At 41.3% G+C, this 15,553-nt stretch overlaps 2 protein-coding genes and 1 non-coding gene across 3 annotated transcripts; 1 reads left to right on the plus strand and 2 right to left on the minus strand.

Moving 5' to 3' along the window:
* Nucleotides 1–199: 199 nt before the first annotated feature.
* Nucleotides 200–3,515, minus strand: LOC145493366 (uncharacterized). The gene is made up of 2 exons (XM_081472828.1): nt 3,093–3,515; nt 200–2,417 (listed from the first exon to the last, which is right to left on the minus strand). The coding sequence occupies exons 1-2, from the start codon at nt 3,278–3,280 to the stop codon at nt 1,964–1,966; spliced, it is 642 nt and encodes a 213-aa protein (XP_081328954.1). The 5' UTR covers nt 3,281–3,515; the 3' UTR covers nt 200–1,963.
* A 215-nt stretch (nt 3,516–3,730) lies between these two features.
* Nucleotides 3,731–3,804, minus strand: Trnan-guu (transfer RNA asparagine (anticodon GUU)). The gene has a single exon. It is a non-coding gene; the product is annotated as a tRNA-Asn (tRNA).
* Nucleotides 3,805–5,123: 1,319 nt separating this feature from the next.
* On the plus strand, nt 5,124–15,545 carry LOC145492757 (transmembrane protease serine 9-like). Its single transcript, XM_081472144.1, has 8 exons — nt 5,124–5,381; nt 5,846–5,896; nt 6,723–7,015; nt 8,084–8,225; nt 8,768–9,559; nt 10,593–11,363; nt 12,305–13,075; nt 14,049–15,545. Exons 1-8 carry the CDS (start codon nt 5,345–5,347, stop codon nt 14,798–14,800), a joined length of 3,609 nt encoding a protein of 1,202 aa, XP_081328270.1. The 5' UTR covers nt 5,124–5,344; the 3' UTR covers nt 14,801–15,545.
* Nucleotides 15,546–15,553: the final 8 nt, after the last annotated feature.

Consider the following 15,553-nt stretch of genomic DNA (forward strand, 5'->3'; position numbering starts at 1 on the left):
CATCAGAGTTCCCTGCTATTAATAATGTGAGTTGTTGAGATATTCAACCCAGTTACACAATCTTGGCATTAAATTTTCAAAGGTTGTCAGGCCTTTCATCAAGTTTTGATTCACATGTAGCCTTGATCTTCTCACCCATTAGCAAACTTGTTACTTTATAGGTGAATTGTATCAACTACAGGGAACGTCACCGGTAACGACAAAGACCCATCAAGCATACTGAATCGTAACAGGTGTCAAGTAACAGGCCTCAATAACGTGCGCTTACTGACAGTTGTGGTTGCAGCTTCCCCTCTTTTCCTTGGTTACTTGTGTTTGAAGGGTTGTGTCGTTCAATAAAAACACAGAACTATGACTAAAGGCGTTTCATAGTATTGCTAGAATTATCAAAGATGTGCTCTTGACAGGGGCACAGTGACCATAATTATATGCTTGTATACATGTGCATAGCTCCATAAATCCAGAATAAGTAAAAATATACTTATTGGCAATAAAAATTAAGTTACCTGGTTTGACAGTCCCTAGTCTCTCCTATTAAACCTGCTATCATTTACCCCAATGGTTAACATCTAAACAACACAGGCTACAACATGTAAATACTCCAATGTTTTTCCATGTTTTGATTAATGAAACTGTTCCTTGGAATATACAGAAAATGGCATTTCTGAATCCCTAAAAATGAGAATTTTCTGCAGGAGTGGAAAGCTCTTCAAACCTGGAGTATGTATGAACTGCATACTAAAATTCAAAACTCTTGAAGACCTGTTAAACCCCTAGCTAGTCCTGACAATTCAAGAGACATTAAAAAACAACCTTTACGTGAATTTGCACATTTAACTGTATGCATACCTTTACTAAGTTGCTCTTTTCACTGGGGTCATGTTCAGATTTTATGAAACAATTCACACATGGGCTTTCAACGTATTTGCACTAGTAAAGTGAACTATGTAAAAAGTAAATATATTTCTGATAAATGTAATCCTCCTTTATACCATCAACAAGGTGTTAGCTTCGCCCTTAATACAGAAGTGCGCCTAGTCTTACAGTTTTTTCGTAATAGTGCAGTTCAGTAGGCAACATTTTAGTCGAGCTTTGAGTCAGAAATGACTTTTTTTTTATTATTGATGTAATTCCATGAGTAATAACACATTTTGATGTTAAATGGAAAAACAAAATGATAAAATGAATGCCTTGTTTCTAATAAGCTACCTTCCCCAGATTCTAACTTTTAGTGCCCTGGCCTAGCTTGTTTGAAAGGTGGATAGCACTATCCATCAGAGTCTGAAGTCACTATCCAGGGGATAGCATGGTTTGTTTTGTCAACACTTCTCTGCTGGATAGCAATTTATCCAGCCTTCCAACAACTAGGGCCTGAAAAAATCAAATCTAACATCCTTGTGTGTCCAAAACCACCATTGCATGATTCATTATGCAATCTTTGTCTACTTCTAGGCCTCGATGTTTTGCTGTGGTCAATCATTTTCAGGTCACATGGTCTGAGGTAATTTGTGAAAAGTGGCCGTTTGTCTCGGTCATGTCACCAAAATCAATTGAGCGTGAAGGCCTGGGAGAAAGCCGTATAGAAACTGGGCAAATGCAACCTCAAAGTGCTTAACTAACTTGAACAGCAGCAACTTGAACACCTGGCAAGCAGGCAAAGTGTCATTCAATTTGCTTTTAATTACACTTATTTTGACTTTCTTTACTTAAAACTATTATCAATTTTTTTTTTGGATTTCACTCTTAAGAGATTTTGATTATCTAAGTGTCATTCTTTATCAGGGTTCAAGATATGTTTTCAAGGCAAGGTGTCAATGAGGAACTGAAACAGGTCAAAAGATATGATTTGATATGATTTGTTGGTTCAGAGGTCCCTGTCTAATCTGTTATATTTATGCTGCTATTTGACTTTTCCCTCTTTGTTGTGTGACTTGTCTTAATTCATTACTGTGTAATACCCAAGTTATTGTTCTTGCCAGCACTGAATATGTTCATACAAATCAAATAAATGAGATATTGGAGCTGCTGATGGTTGTGGCAATGGCTCCTCTCTATAGAACAAGTCATGGTCAAAATGTGCCATTTGCGTCTCAAAATCTTCTGAAAAGAAAGCCATGATGTCTGGCTCCTGTGAAAGAAGCTTGTTTGTCTTGTTTGTACTGCTCCGTGCCTTTGGATGAGCACACTCAGCAAGCACTTCTTCCGCATCAACATCAAGGGAAACCAAGTCCGAATAAATGTGATTTCCCTTCTTTACATTGACTGCCTGAGCAACTCTTTCTCCCAGGTTTGTTCGTGTAGTTTCAGATTGTTCAAGTTCTTCAGCTATTGCAGCAACTGCATCAAACTGCTCCCGTTGAAGAGCCAGAAGTTTTCTACTAACTCGTTTGGTGGAGTTCATTGATGGTTGTGTCAGGCTGAAAAATCATAAGGCAACAAATTATAAATGGAAGTTAAATTACTTCATGGCATCTTTTAGGGGTCAAATAGAGCTTGAGCCACACCCCTTGGTCTCTGTTGGGAGTATAATTCAAATTTTCTGACGAACATCCCCAACCTTTTCACATGGTAGAACTCCTGCCTCCCCACCCCCTCCTTAGGCTACAACCACACTTTGAACAGCTGGTTGCTAAATAGAGAGAGGCTTTGTGAGTGAAGTACCTTGCATATTACAGGAACAATTCACACAAGGACTCTGCCGTGAACACAGACCTCCTTATTAACAGCAGTAAATAAATGTACTAACCATTTGGACAGTGTCTTTCAATGGTGACTGTTAATTAATTTCCAACTCTAACAACTGTCTCACAAACTATTTTCTCCTATTTACAATATCAATACAATAAAAAGAACACAATTGAATAAAGAGAACCATCGCCTGCCGCACATTAGATGATGTACCACTAAATTCTCTCAGACATTAAAGGGAATGTATGTGAATTTGTAAGGAGAGTATACGTTTTGAGCTTCGGGTTGAAATCTATCGATCTTAGTAACCATATGAACTTGGTAAGCTACAAAAACAACAAAATCTCTTGCCCAGTTCTGACTGTTCTCGTTGGAAGTACAATATTTCATCGAAATAAACGTACCATGCATAGATTTCCTTGCTTTCTTCCGTCTTATTTTCAGTGGGCGCCTCTGAAATGTTCTTTTGGCCATTCTGTTTGGGTTTCTTTGCTTTCTTCTCAGGAGTGAGATCTAGCTGCGGACTCATGAACAAGGTAGTCGAAAGCTGAGGCGCTGGCTTTGGAGGCCGTCGAATGCCATCAGAATCCATGATAACGACTAACGTTTTTGTGCTTTAAGAAAACCATGGGTTTGAAACAAATTGTCGAAAACTTTCGGGACCATGAGTCGCCATTTTGAAATTGCCCGCAAACTGCGTGCTAGAGTAGTGTTCCGCTGACCAAAACTTTTCTACACCCGTGTCGTGGCTTCTCCGATCCTCCGAGACTTCTTTCGAGGAGATCGGCTTGTCTTTCCATCCCTCCAAAATTTTGTAATCCTTACAACCATGTTTATAAAAAAAAAAAATTCTGTCCTTTTCTCAATATACACGATGCAACAAAGTGTTTTACAGTCATATATCGTAATGAAAATTCAAACTATCACGAACTAGCTTGTTTGATAAACACATCTATTTTAAAACGCTCCAGATGTTTCCTTCTCTTCGGCAACCTCCGCAAACAAGAATGAGAAATTGCAGCGAAAAAGAAAAGAAAAATCTCGTCCCCGGGTGGGCTTGAACCACCAACCTTTCGGTTAACAGCCGAACGCGCTAACCGATTGCGCCACGGAGACTTGACTAGTAAGGGGACAATTCATTTGCAATAAAATCCTTTTACCCACAATGACTTGCTTTCCTTGTGCCTCTGTTTCAAAACGAGTCCTCATGCAAACCAATGATGTCCTCGTGCAAACCATTGATATGAAAATGAGTTTGATTTGCATGAAAATGAACCTGTAAGGGAAACACATTTTCATATCAATTCTTTCGCACGAATACTCGTTTTGACACAGAGCCAAAAGGCAACCCAGAAAAATGACCTATTCCCAGAATTTCTGCTGGCGTTGGCCATTGATAAATACATATGAGTTATTGACTGAAGAAACGAACGAGCTTGGTCAATAAACATAACAAAGAAGCAAGGATTATTACAGCCTTGCTTCATTTTTATGTTTCTATTTTTTGCTGATCAGATCTTTTACAGATCCCCAATACACCGGCAGAATTTTCGTTTGCGGTCTCTTGCATCATTGTATTTGGTCAATAGAGGATTTATATGGCCTTCGGGGAAATTTTTCTTGCGTGACACAGCGGGCAGTCCCGAGCGTTCTGCCCGCTCGGGTAGCCAATCACAGCGCAGGATTTTGTTCATCTAATGTGGCATGTAATATGTCAAACTCCAGATTACGTTAAATCGCCGTAAAGTGAGCCTTTTGAAAAACTGATTACAAATTAAAATAGCTGCTTAGGGCAATAGCGCCCGGCCCAGACAGATAGGCTAACTAAATAAGAACATAAAACCACATGAAATGAAGGTCTACATGGGAACACTTTGCAGTTCAGTCAATTAAAATTTCAGGCCGTTTCTCATCTTGGTTAAGATTTTAAACAATTTTCTGCAATCAGTTAAACCCCATCCACAAGCCCTCTAAAATCGGCGAGCACTAAATCGCTCAGCCCTCGTCTCTTTTTTTTTTTTTTCTCTCGTCCTTCTAATACTGCATCAGGAAGCCTGTTCACAAACTGTTTGAAGAAGTCCCATTGACTGTTCTTCCTTTAATTTTGAAAGCCTTTTTCACGGTTAATTTGTCTCTCTTGGATTACAGTCTAATCCAACGTGAGTTCAAGGCAATTTCGGGCAAAAACAGTAACTACAAAACTGCCCGAAATTGCCTCCCGTAGTGTAATGCAAATGACAGAAAATTCTAATGTTGTCTTTGTTCATTTTACAGAAACAATCAGTGGGTGTCTGTGAAAGCTATGATTCCAGATTTAGTGCAACCTCACCGGTTTATGTTCTGAATCGCTTCTGAACGTTCAGTTTTGCTTAGTCTCTTTTTTATTCAGAAACTTTCCCTAGCAACATTTCAAGAACGTGAGATATTAACTTTTTTAATTGTCTTCAAAGTGAAGTGTCTCACCAAAGGTATTGTATTTCAAACAATCTTTGATTATTTTCCACTTCATTAGTGCACGCATATTTTTCGGTTCGATTTCTGTTTACCTTTAGCAACGTACAAGCAGAGAAGTGGCTTTTTGTTTACAGTACATTCTGCCACTCCAACCGATCACAAGATCAACAGGATTTCACCGTGAATCAGTTTCTCCGTCAAGATGTGGTTTGAAGTTCTGCTCTGCCTCTTCATAAGCGGTAAGTACAATTGGTCTGTAACTCTCTTCTTTGAGGCAGAATGTCCACGCTAGTGTACACTTTCTGAGGTGCTAGTATAGGTGTGTGTTTCCCGTAAACAAAAAACGGCCATAGTGAACTTGGTCTCCATGGTGCGAGGTTGTATACACACTGACGGATCGACCTAGAGATTCCCAGAACGAAGCATAGTTTTGCAGCCGTTCAAACTGGGTCGTGAACGCCGGGTCTAGAGGCTTGAAAACTACTCTATCCTAAAGATTTATGTGTTTCATAGGAACAGTTGCGCCTCGCTTGCATTGTTAATTGCATTGTTAATTAATTACCGCACAGTGAGTTGTGTTAACTGCTGTAGATTCCGGCTGTTTGAACCGACGAAGGAAATCTTATTGTTGCTAAGAATAGATTTTTAAGCTGTTACGGTATCTCTGACACTGCTTATTATTTTATCAATTATCTGTGATTAGATGCAGGAACGTTTGGAAAAGCCAGAATTTTATTTCCAATCGAATCCTCAGGTGAGAGTAAGTCATGAGTTACATTTTACAAGTCAGCAAACGTAGAGAAGTAAAAGAACTCTTTCAGTAGCTGTTCTCTCTCCGAGTTCTCGTTTCTCTCCTTGCTCGTTAGTTGAAGCGCTAGCCTCTCGTGATTTATTCCAGTGTCATTTTGAATAATCCATCAATTCTGTCAAGGTTGTCATTTTAATTAAAACTTGTATCCAACAGCGTTTTCCGTTTTCAACACCTTCAGTGTTTCTACAATGTCGCCCGTCAATTTCATTGGTCGGTTTGGAACTAAAAATCGTTGCTCTACAAGATCCCCCGGCTTGGCCGTTTGCTCCCGCTCAAATTGTGACAATTCTCAACTTATAAAAACAACTACCTGTTTAATGAATCAGTTAGTTTACTTTAGGGTGAATAAAACGTCATAAGGGAATTGTCAGGTTTGTATTTACACGCAACTGCCAACGGAAATGCTCGTGGAGTGTTTATTTTGGCACTGCCTTGCTCGATTAATAACCACTTGACATGATCTACCTTGATTCAACACTGAGCATAGAACTGATAGAAACAGCAGCTGTAGATACGAGTAAAAACCAAAACCCTGAACAAGGAGATTGCGGTATTTTTTGTACTGTCTTGCCACTCATTTATTCCATTATTTGCATAATTAACTGTCTGATTCGTTGCATAGATTACGCGAGGGTTCTTAAGACAAGTATTTGGATATAAATTTCTGGTTTCGTGAACAAATTGTCAAAATTTCCCAGAGTCTCTTGGACATCAGGAGACTAATTAAATAAAAACGTAACAAACACGATCGACATTTTTCCCTTTGCAGAATCGTTATGCAACAGTGAACTCGGCATGCAAGCTAACTGGATCCAAGACGCGGCCATTACCGCTTCGTCGATTCGCGACCTTGAACACGATCCTGGGCGAGCACGTCTCCATGGTAACGGAGCGTGGAGGCCGCTGATTCAAAGCACCGATCAATTTTTGCAGATTCATTTCGACGACGAAACTAACGTGTCAGCGGTGGCCATTCAGGGGCATCCTGAAAACGAGTTCTGGGTGTCGAAGTACTCGTTGTCATTTAGCATGGACGCTAAGCGCTGGGAGGATCATTCTGAGGTATCTAGCATGTGTAAGAGAGTTCGCGAGAGGTGTGTTTTCACATGACGTCACGGCAGCCAATATAATTTATAGCCTCTCCAGCGCGTCGGGCACGAGCGCTAAAATGCAAAGAGGCGTAGCGGGGGAAAGATCAAATCAGTTTTAAAAATTTTTTTTCGCCCGCCGCGCTCTCTTTCACCCGTGCTCGAAGACGAAAAAACACTCGCCGAAAAAGAAAAGTTGTTGGGCAGGCTACAAAATAATGAAACGGCGGCCGTGTTGGTATGCCAACTGAATCAATTCTGTGGGAGATGAACTATTTTCTTATGTAAACACTTTCTTTGGTTTACAATAAATTTGTATGGCTGCCTGCTTCGTGTGTGAAAACGCTCCATAGGCCTTATTCCCAAAAGCCAAAAGCAATCCCTTTCAAATTATTTTAGGTCCGTCCAGGAGGGTATAGAAATAGCCAATCCTTTGCCCGGGATGTTGGTCACGTGGGCAGCCCAAGAGGCTTACCGCGAATTTTTATCCTTGACGAAAATATTTACGCATCGCGAATCGTAAGATCAACTGCGAAAGAACTGGGTAACATGTCTAAAAATAACTTGAGATGGATTACCTTTAGAATAACTCAATTACCTTGCATCCTCTCTTGTATAAATCTAAATTAAGCATTTATAGCGGCATCTTTTCTTATTACTTTAAGAAGCAAAGATTAAATCGCAACTGCCCATTACAAGTCGCGACAAACGCAATGAACTAATCAGAACTCGAGTAACACGTGCTACCGGTGTCGAGCGCAGGAAACTATTTTGGCTTTGCTTCTGATTGGCTGAAAAGAAACAACTCAGCAGACCTGTTTGCATCTGATTGGCTAGACGGCATTGCACAAGACGCAGTTTTTACCCAACGAGAGAGCCAACCAGACGCTGAACTAAAGCAAAGCATGGCAAGTCTTAATTAACAGTTAAGCCAAACGTTTTTTTCCTGATTTTTTTTTCTGTTTTTGTATCTTATGTTGCCTCGTGTTACATCACACGTTTACTAATAACAATATTTAAAAGGGACAAGTTTCTTCCTTAGGTTTTTGACGGCAGCAAAAATAAGCACGAGGTTACAACATCTCAACTGGAAGAGCCAAAAATGGCGCGGTTTCTGCGAGTCAAGCCAATAGAGTGGCATGGTAACATTGCTCTTAGAGTGGAGATTTACGGCTGCATGCGAGGTGAGCTGTTTATTCAAACTTATTTTTTTTGTGGGCTGTAGTCGAGGGTCGTCGAAATACGGTCGGTGAATTCGTGGCCCTTTCGATCGGTATCCCGACTCCGAGAATCCATCGAGCACTCAGTTTAGATGGGGTATTCTTATGACGACAAAATCACGTTCCAACGTTTAGAGACCACGTGCTTCTGATTTCTGGTTTTCATTCTAAGACGGAAGGTAATTTGAAGCTCTTGAAGAGCGACCGATTTAGCGGGAAGGCAACGTTGCTCGTTCACGTTAAGAGCCTAAAAGACCAAATTATAACAAACAAAATGAACGGGCTCGTGCTACAAAACATCAGGCGTTAGTTATGAAATGTGGTGTTAAGACCTTTGTCGATTTTGTTTGAAATACAGTGATGCAGTCACTTATTTGTAAAAACAATTTACTCTTCTGTTACAAAAGGTGGCACATAAATTTCACCAACATTCTCAAAAATCCTTGTTAATTCCATTCTTATTACACAGAAAAAAAAAAGAACTGATTCTTCTTTAATTTTTTCAGATTTCCCAAAATGCGGAATTCGACGTCAAGAGGAGAATCGCCATTCTCGCCAAAGGCGAATTGTCGGTGGCAGCGAAGCCCGTCCAAATTCCTGGCCGTGGCAAGTGGAAATTTTGGTGAATGGTACAAGTCATTGGTGCGGAGGATCACTCATTCATCCGCAGTGGATCATAACAGCAGCGCACTGCGTGGATAAGTTTTACTCCCCCTACCCCAGAGAAATACGCCTCGGGGAACACCACAGTAAAACACTCGAGGGTTACGAGGAGGTTGTTGAGGCCGATAAATTTTATATGCATCCTGGATTTACTCATGATCGCCCAACGTTCATCAGTGCGGGGGATTATGACTTTGCACTTTATCATCTCAAAAGACCCGCCACTTTTTACAGCCGTGTTAGCCCGGTGTGTCTGCCCGACGAAGACTCCACTATCGCCGAGGATGTCGGCCGAGTCTGCGTCGTGACTGGTTGGGGGCATACCAGTGAGAATGGCAACTTTTCCGATGTCCTGCATGAAAACGAAGTACCCATAGTTTCGTGGGAAGAATGTAACAAAGAGAGGTCATATAACGGGTATATTAAAGAACGTTTCATGTGCGCAGGATATGAGGAAGGAGGGAAGGACGCCTGCCAAGGAGACAGCGGAGGGCCCTTGGTGTGTCAAGATGACGCAGGAAGATGGGTCCTCGCTGGTGTGGTGACTTGGGGAGTGGGATGTGCGAGACCCCTCAAGTTTGGGGTGTACAGTGATGTACGCCGATTCCTCCCCTTCATTGAAAGCACCATATATGGTATGCAATTAATGAGGCTATGATGTTTAATTAAAATCATTGCTATAAAATCACATATTTTCTTGTTTTCGACATAGTTAATGGAGGGGAATGGTTATGAAACCCGACAAATTTCTTTGTTTTATGTTTTTGTTCTCTTTTTTGGCCTTGACCGTGCACAGAACACTTGTTTACTCCGTACTGAGGAACTAACCAATAGAAACGTTTTGGTTACGTAATTCATAAATAGTGTATGAGCGCAGAACAAAAGATTGTGCACCGTCGTGGACCTTCCAACATACATTTTGGCATCTTTGTTTGCTCCTTTGATTTTTGCCGGGCTTCAGAACCATTTCCCTCTAAAAACTATGTTTTCAATTTAGGGTTTTCCGGGAAATCTTTCTAGCAAACTAAATCTTGCCCAGCTTGCTTAAAATACTGACGTTGAAAAATGTAAACAAGTATTAGGGAACTTTGATTTCAGTTGTGACCATATAAAGAAAATAATAAGAAAATAATGTGTTTGAGGTTACAAATGGTCCAGTTTCGAGTTAACCGAGACCGCTGAAATAAAGGACTAAAGACATATATGTAAAAGGTCAGTCTCGATCTGAAGTAAAATTTTCGCAAATACCGGTGAGGCCGTGGAGTGCTTGCTGAAAAGTCTGTACATTGTTTTGACTTGTTTCATCTTTCGTGATAGTCAATGATGGCGGATTCTCCCCTAAATATCACCAACTATCATGAACTACCATGAGCGTGGTCAAATGGGAAATCCCATCATCAATAATCATGGAGAATTTGAAAAGGCTTAAAATGAATGAAAGTTGATGACTGTCGATGATGGTACATGATAGCTGGTGATCAAACTGAAGCGCGTGCTACAACTATCATCGACTATCATGAACTATCACTCGCGGTTTAACCAGGATTTAACACTGTACTGTTAAATGTTTTCTTTATTTGTTCACAACTGAAATCAAATTTGATCAATTTATTGTTTATTTGAAAGTGTAGCTTCGACTAATATGTATATCTGCATTACCCGTGCCAGGTTACCCAGAGTGTGGAGTTCGCCCAGTTCCCTCGATTTCCTCCCGCATCGTGGGAGGACGCGAGGCTCGCCCCAACTCCTGGCCGTGGCAAGTCGATCTTCTGGTCAATGGTACTGCTCACTACTGCGGAGGCTCTCTGATTGATCCGTCCTGGATTGTGACGTCAGCGCATTGTTTCTATTTACATACCCAACCGGAGCAGTGGCAAGTCAGGGTTGGAGAACACAACGAGACAAAATTCGAAGGTTACGAAGAAATGATCAATATTGATACGATAACAATTCATCCCGGATTTATACTGGGCAGCGCAGAAGACACTGGTGATTACGACATTGCGATCATCAAACTCAAGCGGCCAGCGGTGTTCCACAAACTGGTGCACTCTATCTGTCTGCCTGAAATGGAAACTCGTTTTGCAACCGGTAAAACCTGTTTTGCCACCGGATGGGGAAAGCAAGACGAAAATGCGACTGAGTACTCTGACGTTCTTCGCGAAGTGGAGGTGGACCTGGTATCTAAAGAAGTCTGTAACAGCAATATTTCCTACAACGGCCTGCTAAACGAGCGATATTTTTGCGCCGGGTTTCAAGCTGGCGACAAAGACGCGTGCAGTGGTGATAGCGGAGGACCGCTGGCTTGCCAGATTGAGAATGGAAGTTTCGTTTTGACGGGCGTGGTTAGCTGGGGAGAAGGATGCGCTCGAGCTAATAAATATGGCGTGTATTTAGATGTACGGTACATGTTGCCATTCATTGAGAACACTCTTTACGGTATGTCGCCTAACAAGGATTGTTATGATACGGATTTCGGATCTATGTTCAAACATTCATCCGGACCAGAATCCGTGTCATATCAAACCTTGTTAATTGTTCTATTAAATAAAAGTTACTTTACTTACATAAGGATCGGTATTTTTTGGGTGCGTTCGGCAATGTTAACGTTGAACGATAACGATAAAATTGCTGGTTTACTCGAGATAATATACGAGCTACATCAGGCTACACCAGTTTCCTTACACCGGACACGCTTTTTAGACAGCCCTGTTTCCAATGAGCTGTGATAAATATTGTCGATATAAATGTTAGGTCCGCAAAGCGTACATGTGTGGCTTACTGGTTATATTTGTAATTAAGATACAACTGAATTATCATGAAAAAAAAGAAAGACACTGAAATTCTCAGGTTAAAATAAGCGATAATACCTGGCCCGTAATGGATTTCAAAAATAACCCTTGACTCTCCACTCAAAAGTTAACTTAGCATATAGGTAAATGATACTACAAGATGGGAACACGAGGTGTTTTAGAGCAAAGGTTTCGAAAGTGTGACTAGTGGCGATCATTGCTTCTTTAAGGGACGTTAAAACGTTTTCCAGGTTGACGTCTTATTTGTTCTTTTGACAGTAGTAACAGCGAACGTGTAGAACTGGTCTAATATGTTCTTATAAAATGATATCTCTTTGTGTTGACTATATTCTGTCTTTTTTGTAAATGCCAGTGGGATGTAGCCTAGGCTCGTCACGCAATCTTTCTCCCCCTCGAGGGGTGGAAAATTGCGTGACTAGCCCAAAGGGCGTGTGCGTAGGAGATTAAGCTGGACTGCGCTTCACCATTTCTAGAACACTTTATCAGTAGCTACAGATAGCAACATGACTCGATAAGAAAAATATTCCTCAATTCTGTTCCTAATCTACTCTTTGACCTTGTCTCCAGGTTATCCTTCTTGTGGAGTTCGCCCAGTTCCCTCTATTTCCTCCCGCATCGTGGGAGGACGCGAGGCTCGCCCCAACTCCTGGCCGTGGCAAGTCGATCTTCTGGTCAATGGTACTGCTCACTACTGCGGAGGCTCCCTGATTGATCCGTCCTGGATTGTGACGTCAGCGCATTGTTTCTATTTATATACCCAACCGGAGCAGTGGCAAGTCAGGGTTGGAGAACACAACGAGACAAAATTCGAAGGTTACGAAGAAATGATCAATATTGATACGATAACAATTCATCCCGGATTTATACTGGGCAGCGCCGAAGACACTGGCGATTACGACATTGCGATCATCAAACTCAAGCGGCCAGCGGTGTTCCACAAACTGGTGCACTCTATCTGTCTGCCTGAAATGGAAACTCGTTTTGCAACCGGTAAAACCTGTTTTGCCACCGGATGGGGAAAGCAAGACGAAAATGCGACTGAGTACTCTGACGTTCTTCGCGAAGTGGAGGTGGACCTGGTACCGAAAGAAGTCTGTAACAGCAATATTTCCTACAATGGCCTGCTAAACGAGCGATATTTTTGCGCCGGGTTTCAAGCTGGCGACAAAGACGCGTGCAGTGGTGATAGCGGAGGACCGCTGGCTTGCCAGATTGAGAATGGAAGTTTCGTTTTGACGGGCGTGGTTAGCTGGGGAGAAGGATGCGCTCGAGCTAATAAATATGGCGTGTATTTAGATGTACGGTTCATGTTGCCATTCATTGAGAACACTCTTTACGGTACGTTTTGTATTAATTAGAACATAATACCTTCATTTAGCTGAACCGATCTTAAAACACCTGAATTATGAACAGTTCGTCCAATCTTACTCTCAAGTACTTTGTATAAAATTCTGTTGTGGCGTATAATTCCACTCAGTAGTTAATTATTTTAAGAGTGTATGTTCACTGTAATGGCAAACATCTTAAGACTCTTAAGAACATAGTTGAAGACGTTCGTAAAACCTGGTTTTCACTAGCGACGCAAGCACAAGCGCAAAGACAATAATTCTTATTTCACTGTGAAAACGGTCTTGACGCATGCATACCCAGAAGCGCAAGCACAAGGACAAAAATCAATCTTTTTTTTTCTCATGTGCTTGCGCTTATGCTTGCGTTTGCGCTGCAACAAGTGAAAACGAAATACCGCCCAGGGATAACACGAGCGCAAGGATATTTACCAGACGTGGTTATGTTTGGCCTGGGAAAATATTGGATCCAGATTACCCCACGCCCAAACAGTTTGGAAGGTTCGGATGATTTTGCTTGTGCTTGTGTTTAGGTCGAATTCTGTTTTCACTTGGGTCATTCCTATTACTTGCGTTTGTGCCTGCGTTTGTGCTTGCGCTTGTGCTTGCGCTTGCGCTTGCGCTTGTGTTTGCGCTTGCGCTTGTGCTTGCGCTTGCGTTTGTACTTGCGTCGCTAGTGAAAACGTGGCTTAAATGACTGGCTAAGTGGCTGTTGCATAAAACTGAAAATCTGATCAACCTTGCTCAAAGCGCATATTTCTCACCGATGCTTTGCGTTTCGAAATTAAAACATTATCTTCCTTTATGGGAATCTGAAAAGCCAACATTAAGCATGCCGGCACTGTTATTATAAAAGGTGCAATTGTGTAAGATCAAAGAGGTTTGCTAAGGTTGTTTTATTCGTTGATTTGCTAGGATTCTTAGTTTTGATTTTAGATAAGAATGTTTTCTTTTATTCCGTTTAGGTTATCCAAAATGTGGCACTCGCTTTCTTACCGCGCAAAGTTCTCTCGCGGTCAGCGGAAGCGAGGCTCGGCCCAACTCCTGGCCGTGGCAAGTTGAATTGCTCTTCAATAACACGCATGCGTGTAGCGGTTCTTTAATTGACCAGCGTTGGATTGTGACGTCAGCAGCCTGTGTGAACTCAAGCCATAATCCTGAAAACTGGAATGCACGACTCGGTGAGCACAATAGAACAGTTCTTGAGGGATACGAAGAAACTATCAAGATTGATAACATTTTAACAAGTCCGCTGGGACACATTACACTGATGAAAATGAAACGTGTTGCAGTTCTTCACCAACGTGTGACTCCAGTGTGTCTTCCAGAAGAAAATACAACGTTTCCCTTGGGGTCATCGTGTTATGTGAGCGGTTGGAGGTCTACGAAAAAGGAAGGAAATCCCACAGATGTGTTAAACGAGGCCCAAGTTGAACTGGCCTCATCGGAGCTGTGTAATACGTCATACGGTGGAATGGTTACCAAGTATGAACACTGTGCTAGTACCCCCCCGGGAAAGGATGAAGTTTGTAATGTCGAGAATGGTGCGCCACTTGTTTGTCCGGGGGGAAATGGAACATTTGTACTGGCAGGAGTAGCGTCTTCCGAAGATTGGTGCTCAAACCCTGGACAATATGGCGTCTTTATCGATGTTAAAATGATGCTTTCGTTCATAGAGAGTACCATTGCACCGAAAAAGGAGGCAATTAGTGTTTAGCTACTTTGTTCCATCATATTTTAGTAAAAAGAGACTTCTTCATAATTGTTATTTGGGTCGTCAGCTGCAGTCTAGATAAACCTCCAAAACAACAGCTGCGAAGGGAACTTCAGGGCTTTTCTCCGTTAAAACAAGATTTTGTTGAACCTTTCATTCAAAAACAGGAAAACGCGTTTAATTATCAAGGAACTATTGACGTATTGTACAAAAAAGTAAGCTGTGCCAAAATCTTCATGTATATGCAACTGTCCTTTCACAAGGTTATGGTTTACGTGTTAACGGAGCTTGCAACCTTGAAAAATTCATTTCTTTTACTTTGTATAGTTTGCGAAAACTCTCCAAATCTAGCTTTTGCAAATAATTTGTAAAAACGATACTAACCAAAAAACCTGGTTTACATACATATCATCGTTTGTCTTTTCATTACCATATTAATCGAAACTAAGTCAAGCCTAGTTCAGTATGCAGCAAGTGTAAAACACAAAAGCAAGTAAAGAGCAAAATAGACGAGATAAAACAGCAAATATAAACTCGAACACATTCAAGTGCAATACTATCTTGGAGAAGTACCTTATTAAAATTCTTGTCGATTTGTATCACTTTCATGCATAGACCAGTTTTCTGAGCCGTCGAAAACTGATTCGTTTTGCTTTTACTATGCCACACGATTGGCTTAAAACTTCCGCCACTCTTTCATCCAATCAGAAGTAAAAGCAAAACCAGTCGTGACTCACTCGCACGCGTTTCCCCGGG

The sequence above is a fragment of the Orbicella franksi genome, chromosome 7 (genome assembly GCF_964199315.1).
Source record: "Orbicella franksi chromosome 7, jaOrbFran1.1, whole genome shotgun sequence".
Classification (NCBI taxonomy): Eukaryota; Metazoa; Cnidaria; class Anthozoa; order Scleractinia; family Merulinidae; genus Orbicella; species Orbicella franksi.